The sequence below is a fragment of the Eulemur rufifrons genome, chromosome 27 (assembly GCF_041146395.1).
Source record: "Eulemur rufifrons isolate Redbay chromosome 27, OSU_ERuf_1, whole genome shotgun sequence".
Lineage (NCBI taxonomy): Eukaryota > Metazoa > Chordata > Mammalia > Primates > Lemuridae > Eulemur > Eulemur rufifrons.
The window spans coordinates 14475165-14500729 of record NC_091009.1 but is presented as its reverse complement, the minus strand read 5'-3'; the positions used below and the strand labels follow the sequence as shown (position 1 = coordinate 14500729).

The following is a 25565-nucleotide window of genomic DNA, read 5'->3' as shown; positions in this document are numbered from 1 at the left end:
TGGATTTAAAAGTAATGTTGTCTTTAACTTCTTGTCCTCTGTGTAAATCTCTAGGATTACTTATTCTCTGTTTTAGGATCATTACAGAAAAATCAATACTAAGATTTATGGAAAGCATTTAAATAGGTTGGACTAAGGGCATTATCCAAGTAGTGTTAACTGTGTATTTGCTTCAGGCTTGTTTTCAATTTAACCCTATTAAGCTTTGGAATCACTCTTTCATTAGTATGCAGAACTTTTCTATGAATAGTTATGAGAAAAAAATCTGTTCTGAACATCAAATTTTCTTACTGTTGATCAATAGCTATGATCATTACTGATATATCTTTCTTTCGGTGGGATTTTTCCCTTGAGATATAACTGAGTTGAAAACTTGAAACTCTTACTATTAATACATAGATTATATTTTTCATATGTTGGTTTCTATAAAATATGAACTATAAAGAACTTTATTATCTACTTTATTATTTTAGATTTATGTGATGAAACATCTCCACAATATTTTTCCAAAGAACTGAACTATTAAAAATTATATATATCAGGAAACATTGTTCTGTGTTTTCTAAGTTAAGATTTCAAGCTGTAAGCTTGTTAGAAATTAAGTGAGATTGTAGTATTCTGGTGAGGCTTTACTAGTCATGGCATCTTTACAATCACATATGAATTTTTAAATAGATCTTCAGAACCTTTTGTTGCTGTTATTATTGTTAATAGATTGAAAAAGCACAATCTGTTGACTTAAAGACAAAGTAGGCATTTTTAGGAGTTTATGCAGTTTCCTATAAAGGAAAGGTCTCAAATGAGGGAAGATGATGGCTTTATTTTAAACATATGTTAAAAATAGACCAGCAGAGATCCTGAACAAGAAACTTTGTGAGACTTCTGAGTGTACTTTGTTTAGTGAGGCAGATAAACTATTTTATTCTGTTGTGACTGAGAAGATTCATTAGTAGTTCCCTCTATCCTCACCACCGAGTAGGATAAACAAGAGCTCAGAGATGGGAACTTCCATTTCATTTTGACAGTGATTTCACTCAACTCTGAAAACAAAACCCCCTTTACAACTCTGAGTTAATTTTCAAACATTAGGGTTTCCTGCATGGGTGTTTTGGGTAAGTATGAAAATGTTTTGCTGTTTATAGTAAAGAACTCTGGAAACAAATATCAATGGAGAATGAAAAAATAGCAATGAATGAGATGGAAATTTCTATCCTAAATTTCAGTACAGGGGCTAGAATTCCCATACAATTTACCTTAGGGGAAAAAAACCACACACACATGTACACATACACATACTAACACACCTTCTGATTTAAACAGTATATTTTGAGAAACTGAAAATGTATAAACGTCTTAATAGGTTTCCATCTCATCTGTGTCCCATTCTCATTAGTCTTCCAGTAAAGGAAGTTTAGAGAAAATTTGTTTTTTAATTTCAAAGTATTATGGGGGTACAAATGTTTTTGGTTACAAGGATCACTTTTGTAATGCTTGAGTCAACGTTATAAGTGTGCCCATCACCCGGAAAGAGTTCATTGTACCTGTTAGGTAGGTTTTTGCCCATCTCCTCCCTGCTCCCCCTGCTTGATTTCCATTGAGTTATACTCCCCTTTATGCACATGTGTGCTCATCGTTTAGTTCAGATTTAATAGTGAGTACATGTGGTGTTTGTTTTTCCATTCTTTAGATACTTCGCTTAGGATGAAGTATCCGGTTCCAATCCATATTATTGCAAAAGGCATTAAGTCATCCTTCTTCATGGCTCATGTAGAATCAACCCAAATGCCCATCAATTCATGAGTGAATTAACAAAATGTATATGTTTAGAGAAATTTGGCTCTAGCTTGTGGCATTGCAGTGGCTTTATGAGCATTATATACTGTGTTTTATGTATATATTACATACTAGCAAGTAACTGTGATCAAACTGACAACAAAAGATAAAGATAAATTAAAATTTTAGTTGATCCATGATCAGTTTCTTCTTTTCCATCTTTGTAGAAAAAGATTGATTCAAGATGGGCAGCCTATAAAAATTGATTTTTACCTATGATTGATAGTTTAGATAGTGGTTTGCCACTTTTGAAGAAAGAAAATATTTAGTTACACTAAAAGATTTGCATTGATGAAGTAATTGGAGTTTGCTATCTTTTATCAGGGTGTCACTTCCCATGGTGCTGACTAATGAAGTTTCTGATTAACATCTATGGTTGCTTTATTTGAATATCTCTCTCTAAAGTAAACCATTCTTATGAATAGGAATCTAGCTATTTGTAATGCAATTTAATATAGGTGGAAATTATTTTTTAAGGGCTAAGTCGATTTCTGGGATTCAGGCTATTTCAGAAAATGAATGTTTCTTATGTTTCCACTATGGCACAATGTACCTTTGTATGTTTGGGTTAGTATTTGTTTTTAGCAATAACCATGGAGGCAGAGGTGAATACAAACATTTTGTCCCAATTTGCAAGGTGGTAACGCTGGAATAAGTACTATGTAATAATACTTGTATTTAGTGACTACTTGACAGGTTGCAAAGCCCTTTCCTGTGCGCCACTTCATTGAGTCTTACAGTGATCCCAAGTGTAGACATAGAGGTATACCGTCTTCATTTTAAAGCACCATTTGTTTAAAAGACTTTCTCCATTGAATTACTTTTGTAACTGTCAAAAATCAACTGACTGGGGTATAGCATATTAAGAAGTAACACATATGACGTTATTAACACAAAGGATGGGGGAGGGAATGGCGCTATATTGGATAAGGAAATGACAGCAGAGATGAATATGAAGAAATGAAGCATACCACAAATATTAAATATGTTAATATAAAAGACTCTAATATATTTTTCTCCTTTCTCCCCTTAATTTTTTAAAAAGACATAAGGGGAAAGGCGATAGGGAAGACGTAAGAGAGAAAATGATGCTTTGCTGACTCTTGAAAAGGAATTAAGATTTTTCCAGATAGACACATTTTATCTACCCAGTAAATGTTGCTTGACAGTTATGCTTGAAAATTGAGTATTACCATATTGTTGACTTAACTCTTTCAAAGTCGTTTTAGAATTGGTTTGAATATGAGGAAACAAACATAGAAACTCATTCTCTTCTCAAATCATTATATTCATGTGGAAACTTAAATGATAGGTAGTAGGTAAGCAGCCTTTTGTGACTGCTGTTTAAACAAACCGGTTACCACTCTGTAACATATTGTGCAGTGATTAAGTGGTATTTTAACAAGGACAATTTAGTTTCAGCTTTTCCAGAAGTTTATTGCTGGTTTAAATTGCTCTTAATATCTCCAGTCTCTACTACAGATAAAAAGCATTGTAATTATTGTAAGAATATATCAAAGCAGAGACTTTTTAGATTCTTTATAGATTCAATAGCTAATAAATAGGATGAGTAAAGCATGACCATAAGAATTTTTGCTTTGAGTTGAGAAGTAGAACTTAAGGGAAGAAATTACTCTTTTGCTAAGAGAATATAGTGTTATTTATGTATTCACTGGTAGAATGTTAAACACTAGTAAATCTCTTTTCAATTTCTGGAGAATTGGTTGGCTTAATGAAAAAAACAACTAATCATTTGTTATTTGACTTTTTAAGAAAGCTCCTCAGGAGGTTACATTTTACTGAGTTATTGAACACAGGCTTTATTGAGTAGGTAATAGGATTTTTAGTAATGATAAGCAAAAGCTAATAGTGCTTTGAAGACCTAGATATTAGATTTGGTAGATTATTTTCCACAGCAAACAAACCAAAATCCTAACATTACCGAAATTTTTTTTTAAAAGAAAGCTTTTATTTCTCTGCATATTTTTCTCTTAGCTTTTATTGTATCAGAATACATATTGAGAATCATAAAAATATCTCTACTCAGATCTAAGACTTCTGATACTGTAAGAAGTTAACAGAAATATTTAAAGTGAAACAGCTGCATACAGAAAGATAATCATTGCAGGTTATCTTTATTGGCATCAATCTCTCTTGACTCCACCCCCCCCCCAAAAAAAACTTAAAGAACTGTATGATAATGTGGGAATGATTTGGTAAATTATGGTCAGTGGAATATTATATAGCCGTTTAAAGGTAGCAATTATTAACCCCGTATAAAAACATGGGGAAAATGTTTATGATAGTCTATTTTTTAAAATAACAAACTTGAATACCAAATTGTTCTACTATAAGATACCATGTTAGAAAATTGGAAAATTAACAGCCAGTGTCCTTAGCCAATTTGGATGCAGCAAGTACTATTGGTATACCATTTTATATGTTTCTAAATACAGCCTGATTCTCTCAGGTATGAGGATCAGGAGAGGTGGGTGAATGGTTTTGAGAAAGATTGAAAGTCAATAGATAGCTCTTATTTCCAGGATTTTCTATGTAAGAAGATAGCTTTAATGTTTATATTCGAGCCTTCAGACATTTCCTTAGTCAGTATTATGGGTAAATATAACTGCCTGCCTCTTTCTCAAGATTTTACAATATTTGATCTTATCATTGAGTGACTGTGAATCCTAAATGTATTGTGACTTTATTTTCAGAATAAGGGAGATCTTGAAGGCATCGCGAAAATTGCAAGGTGATCCAGATTTGCCAATGTCTTTTACTTTGGCCATAGTGGAGTCTGATTCTACAATAGTCTATTATAAACTCACTGATGGATTTATGCTGCCAGACCCTCAGGTCAGTTTTGAGGTAACTGACAGTAACCAGTGAAAAAAGAGGAAAATTATGACATGATTTTAAGTGTGAATCAAGCTATTCATGGAACTGCCGCTTCCTTTGCCATATGACAAATTCAAGAAAAAAAAGGTTTGATTTTTACACCTCATGAAACTGGCTATATGTTTTTCAAAGTAACATGTTCCTAGTTACTTTTGCAAAAATAATTTGATTGCCTTACTCTATGGAGAATTTCATAGTTTCCCAGAGTATTTCATGAAATCATCATGCATTTAATTATTTAGTGAGTAACTGAGGTGGAATGTAAAGGCTAATAATAGTTTTAACTAAAAGAACACTTCTTTAGGAAATGTTAAATTGGTTGTCATTTTGATAGGAACATTTTAATAAAATAAATGTGTTATATATGATTTCTTTGCATACATTGTTGGCATGATTACATTAAATATCTCTATAATTTTTTTTAAATTCCATTATTTATTGCGGAAAAAGTCCATCCTGATCTTTTCTTTTTTTATATATTGCAGAATATTTCCCTTAGAAGATGACATCTGTACTTCCTGATACATATTTTATTCATACGAGATTGGATGTGAGACCGATGAGCCTGCTTCATCTTTTATTTCCGAGATAGTCAGGGTTCACATAGGTTGACTAGTCAAGATTGACTTTCCACTTCCGTAAGATTTTCTTTCTGAAGAACAAAACTTCCCCAGATAGAAGAATTTTTTTCCTTAAGAAATAAAGGGTAGTTGCTCTTAGAACTTTCTTATCTAGAGACAGTTTAATTACAGTTGTGTGCGGGTTTATGCCTAGGATGTGTTCAGAGGGTGGAGCCCACATGCTGCTTCTGTCATCCCACACCCGTAGCTGCCTCTTTGTTCATTGCTGCCACTGCTGGCTTGTTTTGGAGACGGCCACCTCTTTCTCTTACTCTTCTCTCCCAGTGCCTTTTGGCCGGTACGGCTAGCTTGGAATGGCATTTCGTATACACCTTGACACCTGGAGAATTTATCTCTACCTGCTTTTACATCCCCAATAGAAATAAAAGATTTCTTTCATTTGGTCTTCCTGTTGCAATTACTGTTACTTCCTTCTTTGGTTGACTTTAAATCAAAACTAAAAATATGTTCATTCAGAGTGTAAACTTACGTGTCTAGATTAATAGGGACCAGAGAAGTGCTATTTACAAGAGTATGAGGTATTCCTTTCCATTCTTATCATCACCACCTTTATTATAGCTAGAATATTACAAGAAAGATAGTGTAGGACACTATCAGCCTTAAAAATGCCTTTATTAGTTAGACACAGTTATTCCACTTTTGTTAATATCTCCCAATTAAGCTGTCCAAAGTATAAAAATTTTGTGTCTAAAGATGTTTCAAGTGGCATTACTTTTAATAGTTCAAATTATAAACCACATTAAAGTTTAGGACAGGGCTCGGCAAACTTTTTCTTTAAAGGGTGAGGAAGTAAATATTTTGGGCTTTGCAGGCCTTACTGTCTGTGTCATAACTTGTCCACACTGCTGTTTGTAGCACAAGAGCAGCCGTAGACAATATATAAACAAATAGCCATGGCTGTGTTCCAATAAAACTTTATTTACAAATGTGGGGCCATAATTTGTCATCCCCTGGTCTAGGACATAGTCAATAAACAGATATATATGAATGGCACCATATGTATTCCTGAAAAATTAATAATGAATAATATTAAATACATGAGAAAATGTTATATTACACAAAAATTGCAAGATACAAAAGTATACGAATGGGTGTAAACATGCCTGCAGATAACACACCATGCATGTAATAAAAAGATGACAAAGCAAATCAAAGTAAACTACTAACTGTGGTTATAGTGGGATGGCAGGGCAGCAAATGGATGATTTTGTCTTTCCTCAATATTTCAGTTTTTGTTTGTATTACTTTTATAATAAAAACATCTTAAAATAAAATGTGTCTTGAAATTTATATTAGTTATCTATCATTGCATAATAACATTACACAAACTTAGCAACTTAAAATAGCACACATTTATGATCTCGTAGTTTTTGTGTAAGGAGTCGAAGCACAAATTAGTTGGGTCCTCTGTAAGGCTGCAGGCAAGGTGCTGTCCTGGGCTGCAGTCTCATCCGAGGCTTGACTGGGGAAGGGTCTGCTCTCTCACCCACGTGGCTATTAGCAGCCTTCGGCTCCTTGAGAGAGCTCGATTCCTAACAGGCTGTCGGTGGGAGGCCACACTCGGGTCTTTGCACATGCACCTTCCCAGCACAACTGGTTGCTTCTCAAAGCCAACAAGGGAGAGAGTCTCAGCAAGATGGCCCTTACAATCTTACGTAATGTAATCATGCACATCTTGTCACCTTTGCCATATTCTATTGGTTAGAAGCAAGTCACAGGTCCCACCTATATACTATGGTTTCATGGCTGATTAGGAAACAACAGTAAAAAGAATGGAAAAATAATGAAGTAATATTACAAAGTGGCATAAAGCATTATTCTTGGTCTGTAGTCATTCCTGACTCCTTTGACGGTATTTGAATTTTGCTTTTATTCTTGATGGAAGGTCTCTGCAATTCCTTCAGCTTCCTCTGCTTCCCCAGAAGACTGGAAGATGGACCTATTCAGGACAATATGGTTTTGGTGACTCTACTGACCAATTTGCAGATCTAAAAATCCTAAAACAGTTTATGATAAAGTCTTAGGGTCTCTTGATTTCTTTTCTTTCTTTCTTTTTTTTTTTTTTTTTTGAGACAGAGTCTCGCTCTTTTGCCCTGGCTAGAGTGCCGTGGGGTCAGCCTCGCTCACAGCAACCTCAAACTCCTGGGCTTAAGTGATCCTTCTGCCTCAGCCTCCTGAGTCTCTGGGACTACAGGCATGTGCCAGCATGCCTGGCTAATTTTTTCTATATATATTTTAGTTGTCCAGATAATTTCTTTCTATTTTTTAGTAGAGACGGGGTGTCACTCTTGCTCAGGCTGGTCTCGAACTCCTGACCTCGAGCCATCCTCCCGCCTCAGCTTCCCAGAGTGCTAGGATTATAGGGTCTCTTGATTTCTTAAGGTTTCTCGTTTGATTCATCGTGAGGCCTTTCATCACAGTGCTAGAAAAACAGCATTTTCAGAAACGTAAGACTTAATGAATGTCAGATTTGTGTGTCAGATCTGGTAACCAGTGAACCCTGAAATAACTACAAAACCAGAAGTATGTTTTGGGGTTGACTGTGAAAAGCACTTTCTCAAATCTTTAAAACTAGAACTCAGTCTCACTCTATCTCCTGGGATGTTTATTTCAGAATGTTCCCTGTGTACTTGACCAAAGGTGTGGTGTCCAAAGCCAGCCAGACACCTGCTAACATGAATAACAGTTGAGAACAGCCTGGAAAGGGAGGCTAGCTGTGTCTGTCTCATTTTAGTGAAAAACTAAGTAAAGTGATTTGTTTACGTAATTTTGTAATTGAGTTTACATTTGTCTCCCTTGTTAGACTATTGGCTCCTTAAGAACAAGGATTTGTTCTTAAGGAACAAGATTTTGTTTAATAATTTCTCCATCCTACCACTTTCCACAAGTAACTGGCATATAGTAGATACTCAGTAAATATTTGGCAGATGAACGAATGCTGACTATAAACTTGTCTCATGTAGTGGCTTACTCTTTGCCTCAAGGCAAACAAAAATAATCCATTTGGACACCAGAGGGCACTGCTAGATAACCACAACATTTTTAGAAACTAGGAGTTGATTAGCTCGAGAAATGGTACTCTTGAAAATTTATTTTCAATCTGTGGGAAATAGCATAAATAAAAATATAAATAAGTTTTATGTGCTCACACCCCCTTTTTCTTTCTGGCGTGCCTCTAAAATTACACTCTGCTGACATTAAATATGTGACTTGATTCATGCTTTGCTCAAAATGTAGATCTATATTTAAAAGCCTGTTTGGGGCAGGGGTGGGTGGGGTGACGTATTTTTTTTATAGACTATGGTTTTGTTCTTACCTATATGAAATTATGCATTTCATTTTTTTCCTTGTAAAAGTCTAATTTATGAAATAAATTTCAAAATCCAATCCCACAGAAAGAGACCCCAGCTCTGAAACACTCACTGTACTGGCTAAATACTGGTACTGAAAGACATAAATTGTTGCTGTAGTCCATACAGGTGTACCTCATTTTATTGCACTTCTCTTTATTGTGCTTTGCAGATAGTGTGGTTTTTACAAACTGTAGATTAGTGGCAACCCTGTATCAAGCAAGTCAGTTGATGCCATTTTTCCCAAAGCATGTGCTTACTTCATGACTCTGTCTCAGTTTGGAAATTCTTGCAATATTTCAGACTTTTTCATGATGACTATATCTGTTATGGTTATATGTGATTATTGATACTTGATGTTACTATCGTAATTTTTTCGAGATGCCAGGGAACCTCGCCTGTATAAGATTGCAAACTTAATTGATATGTTATGTTCTGACTGCTCCACCAGCTAGCCTTTCCCCTCTCTCTCTCCCTCTCCTTTAACCTCCCTATTCTCTGAGACACAACAATATTGAAATTAGGCCAATTAATAACCCTATGGTGGCCATTAAGCCTTTGAGCAAAAAAGGAAGAGTCACAGGTCTTTCAGTTTAAATTGAAAGCTGGAAATGTTCATGCTTAGTTGGGAAGGCACGTCAAAAGCTGAGACAGGCCAAAATCTAGGCCTCTTGCACCAAACAGCCAAATTGTGAATGCAAAACAAAAGTTACTGAAGGAAATTAAAATTGCTACTCCAGTAAACACAAGAATGGTAAGAAAATGAAACAGCCATATTGCTGATATGAAGAAAGTTTTAGTGAGCTGGATAGAAGATCAAATCAGCCACAACATTCCCTTAAGCCAAAGGCAAATCCAGAGTAAGGCCCTGACTCTCTTTAATTCTGTGAAGGCTGAGGGAGGAGAGGAAGCTGCAGAAGAAAACTTTGAAGGTAGCAGAGGTTGGTTCATGGGGTTTAAGGAAAGAAGCCATTTCTATAAGATTAAAGTGCAAGGTGAGGAGGTGCTTAGCTGGAAGCTGCAGCAAATTATCTAGAAGGTCTGGCTAAGATAATTGATAAAGGTGGCTACACTGTTAAACAACAGATTTTCGATGTAGACAAAACAGCCTTATGTTAAAAGAAGATGTTATCTAGGACTTTCGCAGCTAGAGAGTAGAAGTCAATGCCTACCTTCAAAGCTTCAGAGGACAGACTGACTCCCTTGTTAGGGGCTAATGCAGCTGGTGACTTTATGTTGAAGCCAATGCTCATTTGCCATTCCCCAAATCCTAGGGTCCTTAAGAATTATGCTAAATCTACTCCGCCTATACTGTATAAATGGAACAACAAAGCCTGGATGACAGTGTATCTGTTTACAGCATGGTTTACTGGATATTTTAAGTTCACTGTTGAGACCTACTGCTCAGAAAAAAACTATTCCTTTCAAAATATTACTGCTCATTGGCAGTGCACCTGATTTCCCAAGAGCTCTGATGGAGATGTACAAGGAGATACATGTTTTCATGCCTGTTAACACAAGATCCATTCTTTAGCCCATAGAATAAGGAGTAATTTTTCTTTCCAGTCTTATTATTTAAGAAATACATTTCGTAAGGCTTTAGCTGCCATAGATATTGATTCCTCTGATGGATCTGGATAAAGTATATTGAAAACCTGGAAAGAATTTACCATTCTAGATGTCATTAAGAACAGTCATGATTCATGGGAGGAGGTCAAAATATTAACATTAACAGGAGTTTGGAAGAGGTTGATTCCAACCCTCATGGATGACATTGAGGATTAAAGACTTCAGTGAAGGAACTAACTGCAGATGTGATGGAAATAGCAAGAGAAATATTAATAGAATTGGAAGTGAAGCCTGAAGATGCAAATGAATTGCCACAATCTCATGATAAAACTTGGATGGATAAGCAGTTGTTTCCTATGGATGAGCAAAGAGTGGTTACGTGAGTTCTGGTGAAGAGGCTGTGAACGTTGTGGAAATGACAACAGAAGATGTAGAATATTACATAAACTTAGGTGATAAAGCAGCAGCAGGATTTGAGAAGATTGACTCCAATCTAGAAAGAATGTTACTGTGGGTAAAATGTTATCAAACAGCATCACAGGCTGCAGAGAACTCTTTCATGAAAGCAAGAGTCAATGGACACTGCAAACCTCCTTGGTGTCTTATTTTAAGAAATGACCATAACCACCCCAATCTTCCCCAACCTCCACCCTGATCCATCAGCAGCCATCAACCATCAAAGCAAGACTCTCCACCAGCAAAAAGATTCCAACTTGCTGAAGGCTCAGATGATCGTTAGCATTTTTTAGCAATAAAGCATTTTTAAATTAAGGTATGTACAGAATGATATTGCAAACTGAATAGACAACAGTATAGTGTAAGTGTAATTTTTATATGTACTGGGAAACAAATTTATGTGACTTGCTTTATTACAGTGGTCTGGCACTGAGCCCACACTATCTCCATAGTATGCCTGTACAAACATTTCTGTAAAAGGGGCACCCTCTCTAGCTGGGGCACAAAAGAAGGAAAGGGCGTGCAAGGATTTCTCTCTGGTGCTTTCTTTTCTGGAGTCCCTAATTAGTGTGCGCTCTGTGCTGCGGTGGCTCAGTGGAACATCGAGTAATCTAAGCCCAGTGGCTCTAGATTAGGTATTTTGCTTCTCCTGCCTGGGCCTCTTTAGAAGAATGTGTTTCTAAACACCATAGACCTCCTGTAAAGAATTTGAGCGCAGAGGCACTTAGGAATTCAAAGTTACAATTAGAATAGAAGAATAATCTACAAAATTCATGTAATTTGCGTTTCTTTTTGGCTGAAACAGCTTTGTACTTTCATAAGCCTGGAACCAAATGACTTAACCAAAACTTCGTGGTGTTTCGTCTCTTTCTGAGCATTTCGGTTCTGAATTCCTCTCTGAGGTCACTTTTTCCATTGCAGCCCCCGGCGGGAGGCCTCTTCACTACAGCAGCACGGCGGTTCCTGCCAAAGTTCATAGTTCTATACAGAAGCTCTTTATTCATCTGCTGTATTTTACCTTGACTGTTTACATGGGCAGAATAATGTGCTATATCCTCTGAACAATTAATAGTGCAATTTTCCTTCTTGCTGGCCAATAACTGTTCTGTTCCTTACCACTCTTATTCCCACAGCCTAATCCTCTTAATGATCCTTGAATAAGTACTGCCTGTGCTCACAAGGAAAAAGAATGGAAAAATCACATGTCTGTTGGGTAGGTGTGCTATTATAATGTTTAACTGACTCTGGAAAACGTCCCCCTGAACGAATTTAAGCAAAATCAAAGATTGGCTTTTTAGGTTTCAGGATACTGAGTGGAGGTAACATTAAAAGTATTTTATGAAAGTTCATTTATTAATTCACCTGCAGACGTTAACTGGTATCTTAGTTAACTCGGGCAGCTATAACAAAATACCATATGCTAGGTGGCTTAAAAATTTATTTTCTCCCAGTTCTGGAGGTCAGAAGTTCCAGATTAAGGTGCTCATGGACTCCTGAGGGCTCTTTTTCTCGGCTTGCAGATGGCAGCCTTCTGGCTGTGTCCTCAAATGAGCTTTCCTCTGTGGTGCATGGAGAGGTGAGAGAGAGAGAGAGAGAGAGAGAGAGCAGGCAAGTGCACGCATGCTCTCTCGGGGCTCTTTGTCTTCTTATGGGGACACCAGTCCTATCAGATTACAGCCACATCCTTATGACATCACTTAATTACCTCCCTAAAGCCCCTATCTCCAAATCCAATCACATTGTGGGTTAGGGCTTCAGCATATGAATTTGGGGAGATACATAATGGAGTCCATAACAACTGGGCTGCTTCTATGTGCTTTCACAAAGATTAATGAGACCTGACCCTCAGGGAACTCAGAGAGCTAATTGCAACTCTCCTTAGCCAAAACTCTAAAAGCATATTGTCAGTGTGAATTGAGGCATACTTGTGCTGTGATGCATGAAGTGCATGTAGTTTACGTAAGGGTGAAGGAGTTCTACAACTTTTGAAAGATTAGTTTTCAAACAATCATCATATATGTATCATTTGTCCCAAAGGACTCAACATTCAATAAGATACAGAGAAAAACAGCACAATCCACCACGAAGGAGGTTATTGTCTGGCTAGAGAGGAGAAAATCTATGTAGAAAATAATTTGAGAGCATTACAAGGCAGTATTGTATATAAATGCTAAATTTTAATCATGTTGCATTTTATTCGCTAATTGCTTCAGAACCCTTTACCTTGCTTCTCACAATGGAGTTGATGTTACTTGTTGTTAACATCCTCATAAGATAAAAAAATTAGGGCACCAAGTGGTTAAGTAATGGCTTTCTGTAGTAGCAAATGAGTTGGGTGGGTAACAAGGATTAGAACCCGGTCCCCTGACACCGAGTGCACTATTCTTTTTTAGAGTATTACCTTGCCTCTTTCTTATATGATGTAGAGAAATATATCAATGTGTGCCAAAGAGTCTTTGGGAGGAAAAAAAATTACTCAGTCCTGGAGGGAGTTAGGAAGTGATTTAGGGATCAGTTATATTATCCTTTTGTACTCTTGAACAAATGTATTAAAATGTCAAGTTGTTTATGGGTAATTCTGAAAACCATATTCATAGGCAATATATTTACAGAGTTCTATTCCAGAGGCTAAATACATTCATGTCCATGCTCTTTTGGCGGCAAACCTAAAACAATGCTTAATAGTAAATGAGGAAGAGCTCATAAAGTTTCTCTGCTTTTTGGAGATAAATTTTGTCCTGGCAAAAAGAGAGATTCCAGGAACTTATAAATGATGATTTCACCTCAAATATCCCCCGGATCTGTTTTCTATTGCTTGAGATCTTACTGTAGTTCTACTTTCTAATCATGAAACAATGATCCAATTTAATTTGCCAAATATTTTTTATCACCCCAATAGGCAAGGCACAATGCTAAGATTTGGGGGGATTATAAGCCGTAATATTTTATTATTAAACTCAACGTGCCAAATTCATTATTTTAATTGTTATAAGTATTTTTAAATGTTTATTCTCAATTTCTGTACTTATTTCATTGCAGACTAGCAATAGTTTGTGGGTTGATACCTGTGTGTGGACTCTACTTTGAGTGGTGTGTGCTAAGAGCTCAGGTGAGAAGTGATGAGAGCCTGAACTCCACAGTAGCCCAGGTGTATGAGTCAGGATGGGTTAGATGACGATGCAGTAACCAGTGACTTAGTTTAACAGGAGTTTATTTCTTGCTCTCATTACATGTCCATTGCACATCGACTGGGGGTTCTTACCCTGGGGATCAGATTGACAGAGCCTCCACCATCTGGAATGTCATCGGTTCCAGCAGCGGGAGGCAGGGAGTGCTTCAGTGTCCCATACTGCAACTAAATGCTTCCACTGGAAGCGACATGTGTCACTCCTGCCCACCTCTCACTAGCCAGCAAGTGACAGGGCTGCCATGATCAACCTTAAGAAGGAGGAGATGTGCAATTCCACCATGTTCTTGGACCGGGGAGAAAGAACATTCAGAGAACAGCATTTCCAGGTAATGGAAAGGAGAGGGGAGAGAGCCACAAGGTATATTTAACAACTGAATAGTCATGAGAACAGAGGAGCTGGAGTTAAACCTTAAACTATTCTGAGTCACTGTGATGGAGGGGAGCTTCAGGTTGCAACGGGAGGACAGTGAGAAGACGCAGCAAGGAAAGAAGGAAAGGGCACTAACTAAGCACCCCCGAGGTGGGGAAAGGGCCGACCTAGGGGCTGAGGAGAGAGGAGAGTTGGGAAGACAAACTTTTCCCCCCTGCCCTGCTCAGGTTCTGGATTTGTCATCTACACTCAGAAGGGAGATCTTGTATGTATCAGGAACCCAGGGTCACTGGAGACTTTGTTCTCCCTCTCCTGATGCATCAGGGGCTGCTACACAGACTAGGTCGTCCTGGTCTTTACTTCCTAAGAATGGAAAAAGAAAGCACTTGTGCCTACAGCGTAGGGGGATTTATTTGGATCCTGAGAGACCATGAAGGACGCCGGTTCAACACGGATGCCTGGATGGAGCTGGGTTTATGAGGAGCCTGGTGGCTTCCCTTCTGGGCTGGAGAATTATTGCTGTGGGCTCAGGAACCTGGAGTGTTCATATAGACGTAGGGGCTTCCAGGGTGCACTAGCATGAGAGGAGGGAGAGTTGGGGGATGGACATCAGTCCTTAGGGTTTCTCCCTAGTCACACTGGCGTCAGCTGAACTGTGCATCACCGTGCAGTGCCCTCAGTCCACATAAGTTGCCCAGAGTCCCTCTAAACCTCGGCCACAAGATCTTTCAGATCTGGGTCTCTCTTGCCTATTTGTCTTGAGCTCTTTGAAAATATTGGGTCTGCTCTTCATGGGCATGTGGGGGAACTTGCAGGCTGCTTCAGGTCCTCTCCGTAGAGATAATGCTTTTCCAGCCAGATGTTCTCTGCTGTCCCCACAGCACCCTGGCTGAAGGGCCCCAAGAGGCCGGGGTCTGTGGGGGCCTTACCAGAGCCTGGAGGCAGCAGCGGGAGGGGAGGGGATGGGCATGGGTGCTGGCCACAGGTCCCTTTCACGTCTCCTCTGTTTTCCCCGGAGTGTCTGTTGTCCCTCCTCGGCACCAGCAGCTCAGCCGGACGGGGTCAGGGCAGAGGGGACGGGACATGGGTGTCTGCTCTGTGACCCACTCACGGGTCTGACTCTTCTGCTTTTGCTCCCTTTTCACGCCACAGTTTTTTTTCTTTTTAGTTTTATCTCATCTTAGGGGTAGAAAAAACTAATTTTGACCATTTCCAGGTCTATTTTTCTTCCAAACATGCTGTTTTTGCCAAGATTTCAGGTTTGGAAATTCAAAAGCCAAGAATTTGCCTCTTTTGTTCTGTAGCATAAGCCTGTCCCTGAGGCCGTGTGCCAAGAAAGCCTATGTGGGAAAAAGTTCACAGGTAACAAGAATTACTGAGAAGAGAAAACGTATCAGTTAATATATCAAAATATTACCCTGCTACATTTGCAAACAGAAGGTGTTAATTATCATTAACATGCATATTTATACTCACAAGAACTATTTAATTTTCTGAGTATACATTTATCTTACGTATCAGACTGCCTCCTACCTAATGGTAATACGGTACTTGTTTTATTTGATTGCATTCTAATGTTCAGGAATGGATCCCTCCCCACCTCGTCCTAGCCCTGCCACTCCAAGCATGGAGCAAAGACCAGCTGCCTTTCTGCTCTGTCCACCTTGCACAGAAAGCAGAGCCCCGTGTTCCTTGGGCCATGACAGAAATCACATCTCATGCTCTGTGCTCTTGTAAACATGCTTATGCTATGAGATCTTCTATGTTTGACCCCTTGCCTTAGTAGTTTTAAGAAATAAAAATAGGGATTTCTAAACAAAATGTCTGCCTGATAAGCTTACTTACTATTTGTTTCCACATCCTTTCCCATGCTAAAACTGTGCATTTATTTATCCAACATTTTGGTAGGGGAATGAAGACATGTGAACACTGCTAAATTTGGAAACTCTGCTTAGAAATGGTAATTCCCCCCACATAATTATAAAATTATGGTGGTTGTACTTCTGCTAATGACCACAGATGGGGACACTGTGGTTTTGAAAATTGGGTTAAAAATTGGTCATCTCTTCATCCACTCCAAGTAAGATTCTTAGAAAATTTGGATCCTGTAAATTAATCAAGTAGGTCTGCTTTTTCAGGATTTTAGGGTATCAGTGCTTTAGATGTAAATGAACATAATTTATCCACTTTGGGCCTTAATGGTCCACTTCTGTAGAATGAAGTGGTTGGTGCAGATACTGAGATCCCTTCTAGCTCTAAATTTTGGTAAGTCTGTGATTGAAGGGTCTTGCCATCTTGACATAGATATTTCCTTCTCACCATCACGCTCATCACCCTCTTCCCACTTCCACCCTTGTTTGAAAAAAAAAAAAAGTCCCTCCAGTCATGGGCTTTGTCAATCCACTGTTAAAATTGTGCTCCTTTGAATTTTTGAGGCTCAGGGGACTTGAAAGGTAGAGTTTTGAGTTAAGACCACCCAGGTGACAAGGGACAGTTACATAATGTCCCAGAGCTCATGTTCTCCTCTGGAAATTGAAGGAGAAAATGTGTCCTTCCAGCACTGTGTCTTCCTCACATGGAGAAATGATGTGTGAGGATAAATGAAGCCTGGCACAAAATAAGCTATTGATGTTCTCTTCCTTTTAAGTCTCTGAGCACTTCTTGTTGACGTGTAAGTTGCCACCTTAGGAGGGAATACATGAGAACTGGCTGAGAGCCAGTTCTCCAAAGAAAGGGACCTACAAGAATATTGTCTTAGTCCATTTTGTCCTATTATAACAGAATACCATAGACTGGGCAATTTATGATGAATGGAAATTTCTTAGCTCACAGTTCTGGAGGCTGGGAAGTCTAAGATCAAGGGGCTAGCATCTGGTGAGGGCCTTCTTGCAGAAGGCAGAGGGCAAGAGGGGACCAAATTCACTCTTTTATAATGGAGCCAATCTCACCCATGAGGATGAAGCCCTCATGGCCTAATCACCTCTTAAAGGTCCCACCTCTTAATACTGTTACAATGGCAATTGAATTTCAACATGGGTTTTTGAGGAGACAAACATTCAAACCATAGCAAAGCTATAGGAAGAAGAAGGGGAAGGACACCAAATATAAACTTTGCCCCTTGAACATTTTCTCAGGCCTAATCTTGCTGCTGCTGTTGTTGCTGCTGCTGTTGGTGATGGTCCCACTTTGGGGAATTCTTTAAATTCAGATAAATTGCACAAGGATGAGACAACCACCATCTATGTAGTTGGAGACTCATATCAAGTAAGGGAAATTTCCACTGCAGGGAAGCTGTACTGGAGCAATTCATTGGGACTGAAAACAACCAAGTTAAACTTAGCTCAGCACAGCACAAAAGCACATAGCAAAATTCTCTGTAAAAGAGAAAATGAAATATTCACGGTGGGTTTAAGTTGTGGGATATGGCATGGAGCTTTCTATTGATGATGGGGATTGGGCCTCTTCTTGAAGGAATAGATAAGTAAAACCATGAAATAATAACTAGTGGCTTGTATTTGTATAGGATGCCTACATTAGATCAGAAGATACAGGGACCTTATTTTGTTTCTCTCTGTGTCCCCAAAGCTTAGAACAATGTCCAACACATAAAGACATGTGGAAGAAAATAAACAAATGAATACATATAAAATAATGTCAAGTGGTGATAAATGCTATGAAGAAAGCAAAGCAGGGTATCAGGATGGAGTGTGACAGAATGCAGCTGTAGTGAGGGTGGTCAGGAATGGCTTTTCCCTGCAGGTGACATTTAAGCAGAGACCAGCATGCAGTGAGGGAGTGAGTCCTGCAAATAACTGGAGAACTAGCCTTGCAGGCAAAGGGAACAGCAAGTGCAAATATCCTGAGGCCAGAGCACGATGGGGTCTGAGATTCTGTGTTTCTGACAAGTTATCAGATGATGTCACTGCAGCCAGTCCATGGACCACACTTCGAGTAGCAAGGGTTTCTACTAATATCTGACCAGGGAGTCAGTAGCTGAAATGAAGAGTTCAAGGAACTGAGAGGTGAGGTCATTTCATGAGAAAAGAAGAATGCAAAATGCAAAACTGCATATGCAAAATCATCTTATCGATATAAAAATGCATGCAAAAAGGGGTATTGAAATATTAATAGTGATTTCCTCAGTGAGGCCACATTTCAGGTGATTTAAATTCTCTTCTTTTTAACTGTCCCAAAATTTCTACCATGCGTATTTATCACTTTTATATTCAGAAAAAATTTATTTTTGAAAAGTTACTTTAAAAACAGGAAATATGGTTTTAGTTAAGACATTGAGCTCAAAATGCATAAAAACATTTCTAGATTTAAAAAAAATCTATAGACATATGGGAATTGGTTGGGGTTTGTTTGGAAAGGCTTCGTAGAGGGAATGATTTTGAATCAAATCTTGCTATCTAAGTAGACAAAACATAAGTCTGAGCTCTTAGCAGCTTCTCGTCTCTCTTCCTTTCCTGTCCTCAGGTGGAAGTGAGGGGAGCGTAGGGCATGGATGGCGTATTAGCTATCTACTGCTGTGTAACAAATATCCCAAAACTCAGATGCTTAAAACAACAGTTTCTGTGGTTCAGAAATTTGGGACTAGTTTAGCTAGGTTGCATTAATGACATCAGCTAGGACTGCCATTGCCTGAAGGTTGACTGGGCTCCAGAACCCACTTCCAAGATGGCTCACTTACATGGCTGTTGGCAGGAGGACTCAGTTCCTTGCCATGTGGGCCTTTTCATATGGCTGCTGGAGCTAGCTCGTGATATGACAGTTGGCTTTACTGGCTTCACTCAGGGTGAATGACCCAAGGATAAAAAAGGAGAGAGAGAGAGAGAGAGACAGAGACAGAGACAGAGACCAAACACTTCAATGCTACTGGCGCTTCTGCTTTATTCTGTTCATTAGAAGCAAGTCATTAAGTCTAGTCCATGTACAAGGGGAGGGGAATTAGAATCTACCTTTTGACAGCAGGAATATCAAAGGATTCGTGGCTATTTTTAAAAAGCCATCACAGGTGGGATGGGCTGTGATAGTTGAAGGGCATTTAATTTTCATTTACAGGGGACTGCATAAGTAAGATTATAAAACACCATGGCTTGCTTTAGGAAACTGTCAGTTATTTAACACGCCTGGTGCTGTTATCAGGGCATGGGGTGGGGAAGATGCAGGGTAGGGAAATATGATGAGGAAAACATCTAGAACATACTGCAAACCACATATATAATTTAAAATTTTCTAGTAGCCACGTTAAATTTGTAAAAATATATGTAATTTTAATAATGTACATTTAGCTCAATATATGCAAAAATACTTTTATTTCAACATGTAACCAATATAAAAATTATCAATGAGATGTCTTACATTCTTTTTCCTTTGTGCTATCTCTTTGAAGTCTGGTGTGAAATTTGTACCTATGGCACCCCTCATTTTAGACTAGTACCACTTCAAGTACTCAGTAGCTACACGTGGATAGTGGTCACTGTATCGGACAGTGCAGGTCTAGAAAGCTAGGCTGGAAGCTAAGAACAGGTCCATCATGCAAATAATGAGCCCAGTAAAGGTGTGAGCTGAAGAGGACGGTGATGAGACTTCTGTTTCAGAATCCCTTCTGACTGTACGTTGCGTAGACTGCAAAGGGCAACGCTAGACATATGCACGTAATCAGGAGACTGTTGGAACATTCCATGCAAGAGCTTGAATAACGTTGGTTAAACTAAAGATGGAGAGGAGGGGGAGGAAGGAGGTGGTTTGTATTAGGTCCGATGACTGCTTGGATGTGGGGCAGGAGATGGTCAGGAGATGGAGAAGCCTAGGGTGATTCCAAGGCTTCTGGCTTGGGTTATTGAGAGGACACCAAATGAACATACAGGAGATAAAACCTATTTTGCTTTGGGAAAATGACGATGTGAGACTACACCCGTAGATTTGGAATAGTTTTGGTTGAGATACCTGCAGGGGATGAAGGTGAAGATATCCAATGGGTAGTTGGATGGATAAATCCGGAGCTTAGGGAGAGACAGAAGCTCCTGGTGGAACAACCACAAAGTTCATTTCTTTTATATAATATTGCTACAAAACTACAGGACACTGTGGAAAGTTCCAGTCTTCTCAATTACTTTTTGTAGAGGCAGAATGGGCTGAGGAGGAGGTTTATTTACTTTTCCCTGGGGGTCATGGGGGTGGGTGGGGGGAGGACCAGCATGGAGGTGGAAAAGGAAGATGGTGCCAGCCCTGAAAACCAGCTACTGAGGAGGCTTTTTAAAGGGGGCTGTAAAGTGGCAGATGCAGTTGAGGAATCGCTGCATCCACGCCTTCGTTTCTTCCTGGCGGCAGGTAGATAACAAACCCTGTGAGGATGGCAAAGTCCAAGACTTGGCTCCCCTGCCTGTCCCTGGAGAAGGGATCGTAGCAGGAGATGTGACTCCGTCCTGGACATACGGCTGAGGCCTGGAGCCTGTGTGTTTGTGCGTGTGTGTGTGTGTGTGTGTGTGCATGCTTTAAGTAACATTTAAAAGGCTTTGGGTAACATAGATCCATTTAAAAAAAATCTCAATTTAGTAGATACCATGCTAGCTTCTATAGAGGTTATGAAATAACTAGACTGTTCTCTGCCCTCAAGCAGTTTATAATTTAGTAGAAATGACAATACATGTATACAAATAACTGTAGTGGAAGACAGTTAATGTTTGAACCATATGTTGCTGTAAATAACGCTAGAATTACAACATTCTGGGAGATCCCAGAATAGGGTTCTTGAGAGGATGGGAAAAGCTTGGACCTTGAAGGGCTTGGTTGCTCATCTCGCCCTCCAACCCATGAATGAATGAAGCTTCATTGTCTCCTGAACTCATTTCCATCTTTCTGAAATACGAAGGTCAACTCTAGTGTGAGAGGTTCCTGCTGACACCTTGGGCAGGGAGACGATCCCTGGGCCAGCACCGTCTTCTCAGCCTTCCTTCCCGACTCTATGGCCTGTCTCGGTTCCCCCTTAGGGCCTCGTTTCTGTAAAGACAGACGAGGCCCCCCGCTGTCCTCATCCTTCTTCAATTGCCCTGAGCTCATGAGATGCCCCAGACCTGAAAGCACCATTGTGTTTGCTGAGATTGCTTGTTTTTTATTGTCTCTTGTTTTTTAAACAGTCATTCTCTGGGCAAAGAACGAGAACTTGCAGCTTCTTATTGTTTCCTGGCACAAGCCTAGTACCTTTTAAAATTGCTTTTATTGCCTCTTTGGCTGTGCAGAACATTTGTCTAAATATAGACTGGTACAACGCTATGGGCAGGACTGGAGCAAGATAAAATTTTCTTTCCGATCAATTCTGTTGCATCTTCTCATGAACACGAGGTACTGTTCTTTTCCCAGAGTGGCAAGAGTGGGCAGCAAACAGAAATGGTATTGAGTTGCGGAGCTTTCCAGAGTGGAAGTCAATCATTGAAAGGCCTTCTAAGGTCACGAGGCCCAGGTACTGGGTGCTCCGGACGCTGGCTCTGCCTGTGACCTTGGGGTGAGCCACACAATGGTTGTCGGCAGCAGGTACTGCCCTTCGGAGGCAGGGCGGTGTAGCGGAAGGGGCACGGGCTTCGACGGACCCAGATTGGATCTCCTGCCCTGCCACTTATTGATGGGTGACGTTGAGTAAGTTACTTATTCTCGTCTATAAGAGGGGATGTACTAATAAAATCACCTGATTAGCATCAGGGCTCTTTTTTTTTTTTTTTTTTTTTTTTGTTGAGACAGAGTCTCACTTTGTTGCCCAGGCTAGAGTGAGTGCCGTGGCGTCAGCTTAGCTCACAGCAACCTCAGACTCCTCGGCTTAAGCGATCCTACTGCCTCAGCCTCCCGAGTAGCTGGGACTACAGGCATGCGCCACTATGCCCGGCTAATTTTTTCTATATAGATTTTTTAGTTGTCCATATAATTTCTTTCTATTTTTAGTAGAGACGGGGTCTCGCTCTTGCTCAGGCTGGTCTCGAACTCCTGACCTCAAGCGATCCACCCGCCTCGGCCTCCCAGAGAGCTAGGATTACAGGCGTGAGCCACCGCGCCCGGCCAGCATCAGGGCTCTTATGGGAATTTAATGAGATGAACATATTTAAACTATTCAGCACATTCAAGAAATAGTAGTTTGTTTTGTTTTGTTTTGTTTTGTTTTGTTTTGCAGGGAGATACTTTGTGGCATTAATATTTCAAATGCAACTGTATCTTTGATTTTCTTTCTGGGAGAAATACTCTGTATAAATGTATTGGTGATATTAACAAGCAGCAACTCTCACCTCCCTTATGAATCAGATACAAGTCCCTCAATGCTTCGTTGGTTCTGATGAGGAGGTTTCCTGGCTGGAGGGGGTGCAGTGTAGTGGTTAGAACAGGGACTCCAGCTAGTTTCCAGGGTTCACATCCTGGTGTGTGATGTTGAGCAAGTTGCTTAACTTCTCTGGGCCACTATCCTATACCTACAGCTCCCAACTGAAACTTTTTACAGGCTTTATCTGCTTAGTACGAATCTTCCCATTTTGGGTGCAGAAATACTGTGTTTGGGTCTAGGGGACTGCCCCAGACCCTAATGGGGGTTCTGTAATACATGTTACACGTACCCTGTTACCTGTATTAATTGTGAATTCTGAGTTCCAAAACTCCTCTGTCTTTAAGAGATTTGGGTAAGGAATCTGCGATACACCCTCGTAGGGTTGTTGAACCACATTCACTTCGTGTAAGCCTCTTCCAATATCGTTAGCTGATGATTATCATCCCTGAAACAGTATTTTGAGCCAGCAATTATCATCCCACTTTACATAGGAGGAAAACAAGACGCAGAGAAGTTGCACAGCCACATAGCTCATAGGTACTACTGCTGGAAGACAAGCAAGGCGTTTCTGACACTAAGTGCCACGCGCTCTGCTGTAGCAGATTAATTCCCAGGGCCCTGTACATGCCCCGGCAGAGCCCAGCGCAGCTGAGACTCCACCCAGAGAGGCTGGAGGCCACAGTGGCGGAAGCACAGTCTGCTGGGACTGTCCTCTTCAGACATCCCCACGGGCAGAGCGGTTCTGATGTGGACTCCCGCCCTCTTCCGGTGACCATGCAGAGGAGGGAGGGTGGGTGCTGGGAAGGCTCCCACAGGGGGCTGCGGGCCCCCTGGCATGAAGGGGAGCCAGGCTGACACACTGTCAGGCTGCACCCTCTGCCTGTTTCTCTTAGGGCTGCTGTGTCTTGGTTTGGCTCCTCCAGAAGTCAACTCTGAGAAGAGGGTTTGAGTGCACGTGGTTGATTTGTGAAGTCCAGGAGACAGGCTTTGTCACTGTAGGGGTGACACAGGGAAGGGGGGGAAGCCAATAGCGGGTGTGTTATCACACCAGCTTCCACACTGAGCTCCACGGGGAATCTTGGGGTCACGGTATACAACACACGCCTTAGAATGATCCCACCCAAAGCATGAAGGAGCTGAGGTGATTACACCCTGTTTCTGGAGCATCACCAGTTGAGGGCTACTCCCTGGGATGTCGTCGGCAGGCGACCAGAAGCAACACGGCCTTCCACACTTTAAACTGTAGGGTCTAAGGGATATGAGCGAAACATCAACAAGGGCTGTCATGCACCCTTTAGCATCGTTCTGTGTCGAGGCAGAAACAGCTTTATTTGTGAGAAGCCCAGGGTGGATTCTGTCTTTCTCACCATGGGTTTGATGTCCACTGACAAACCCGCCCGCTATCAAAAAATTCCCACCACACTGCCTGCCCTGGTGCCTGAGATTCGTGCCATAAGTCACCAGTCTCCAGAGGCCACCAATAAAATGTCAGTATATTACCCAGGAGAAGTAACAAATGAACTGTGACCTTTCGCTTCCTAGCTGAGACTTGCCTCAAGGGATGGGACTTGGAACAAAGATGTTTTAATGGAAGACAGATCTAGAAAGTTCTGGGGAATGGAGTGGGGGGGGGGGTGAGGGAAGGACAATAAGAGGTGGGTCCCCACCACTGAAGGCTCTGGGTGAGCTGGGGTGCTAACTGCCAGGTTGGGGGTGGCCACTGAAGGACGTGGCCTCTGGGGAGAGTGACACCAAATGGGGACCCAAAATTGTCTCTCAGAAAAGGAAGTGGGGGACTAAGGGGTCACTTCCCTACTTTACAATTTCATCCAGATGAGGACCCCCTCCACTGTTGCTGGGACGCTGAGCTTCTGGAAGATGGTGACGGGACCATGTTGTCTTTCTCTCCCCAGCGCTCAGCACAGGCCCCCATGACTCGTTCGACTGAACAGAACAGCCAGGGATTCATTGCTTGGCTGGAGTTTTCACCTGCCGGTTTCCGTCTGACTTTTCCCTTAGCAACCCTACATTTATATAAACGAGCTCTTTTCTATGAAAAGAAAAGGCACCACCACCCCCAACAACAACTCATTAATTGGCGGTGAGACTTTGGGCAAATGACTTAACTCTCAGTTTATTCGTTGAGAACATGTAAAGAAAGCCCCTGGCTTCCCAGGCTTGTTGGGGCGGGGGGTTCAGTAGGGTTGTTATGGCCCGAACTGTGCTCCCCCCGCCCCCGTTCGTATGCTGAAGCTCTAATCTCCAGTATGACTGTGTTTGGAATCAGGACCTATATATAGACAACCAAGTTAACGTGAAGTCATAACAGTGGGACCTTAATTCAATAGGCCTGGTGTCCTTATAAGAAGAGGAAGAGACACCAGAGATCCCTCTCTCTTTTTCCCCAATGGACACAGAAGAAAGGCCATATGAGGACACAGCAGAAGGAAGACTATCTTCAAGCCGGGAAGAGAGGCGTCACCAGAAACTGAATTTTCCTGCACCTTGATTTGCGATTGCTTGTGTCCAGAATTGTGAGAAAATTAGTTTCACCACCAGGTCTGTGCTGTTTTGCTGTGGCAGCCCTGGCAGACAAACACGGGGTCACCCACGTACAGGGCTTCGGTGCAGCACCTGGCACAAGGTAGAGAGTCACTGAGTGTAATAATACCATACCAATCGTTATTGATAGCAGCATTATCAATCATTGCCATTGTTATTGCTTCTAATAAAGCATCCACCTCTCTAGGAGGGAGAGAGAAGTCTGGAAACTCTAACACTACACAGTCTGCAAATCCACTTTAAACTTCTGATGAGAAATTGGAGGCATTGGAAAGAAAGCAAACCACATTCGCTGAAATTTTCCAATCCTATTTCTGTATGTAAGTCATAACGATTTGTGTCAAATAATATGACCGCATCTTTCCTCTGAGAAACTTAAGGTGCTTGT

General features: G+C 40.6%; 1 protein-coding gene across 3 annotated transcripts in view; it reads left to right on the top strand.

The window, feature by feature from the left end:
• The window catches only part of TSEN15 (tRNA splicing endonuclease subunit 15), a 42480-nt gene extending 17373 nt beyond the window's left edge, over positions 1-25107 (top strand). The window contains exons 4-5 of one of the 3 annotated variants that reach the window (XM_069459424.1): positions 4548-4689; positions 5217-6601. In XM_069459424.1, coding sequence (XP_069315525.1) covers positions 4548-4689; positions 5217-5237 — 163 coding nt within the window. In that variant the 3' untranslated portion in view covers positions 5238-6601. Of the gene's footprint in view, positions 1-4547; positions 4702-5216; positions 6602-25032 lie in introns of those variants that run through there. The other 2 variants (XM_069459425.1, XM_069459426.1) reach the window with 2 other exon arrangements.
• The last annotated feature ends 458 nt before the right edge of the window (positions 25108-25565 follow it).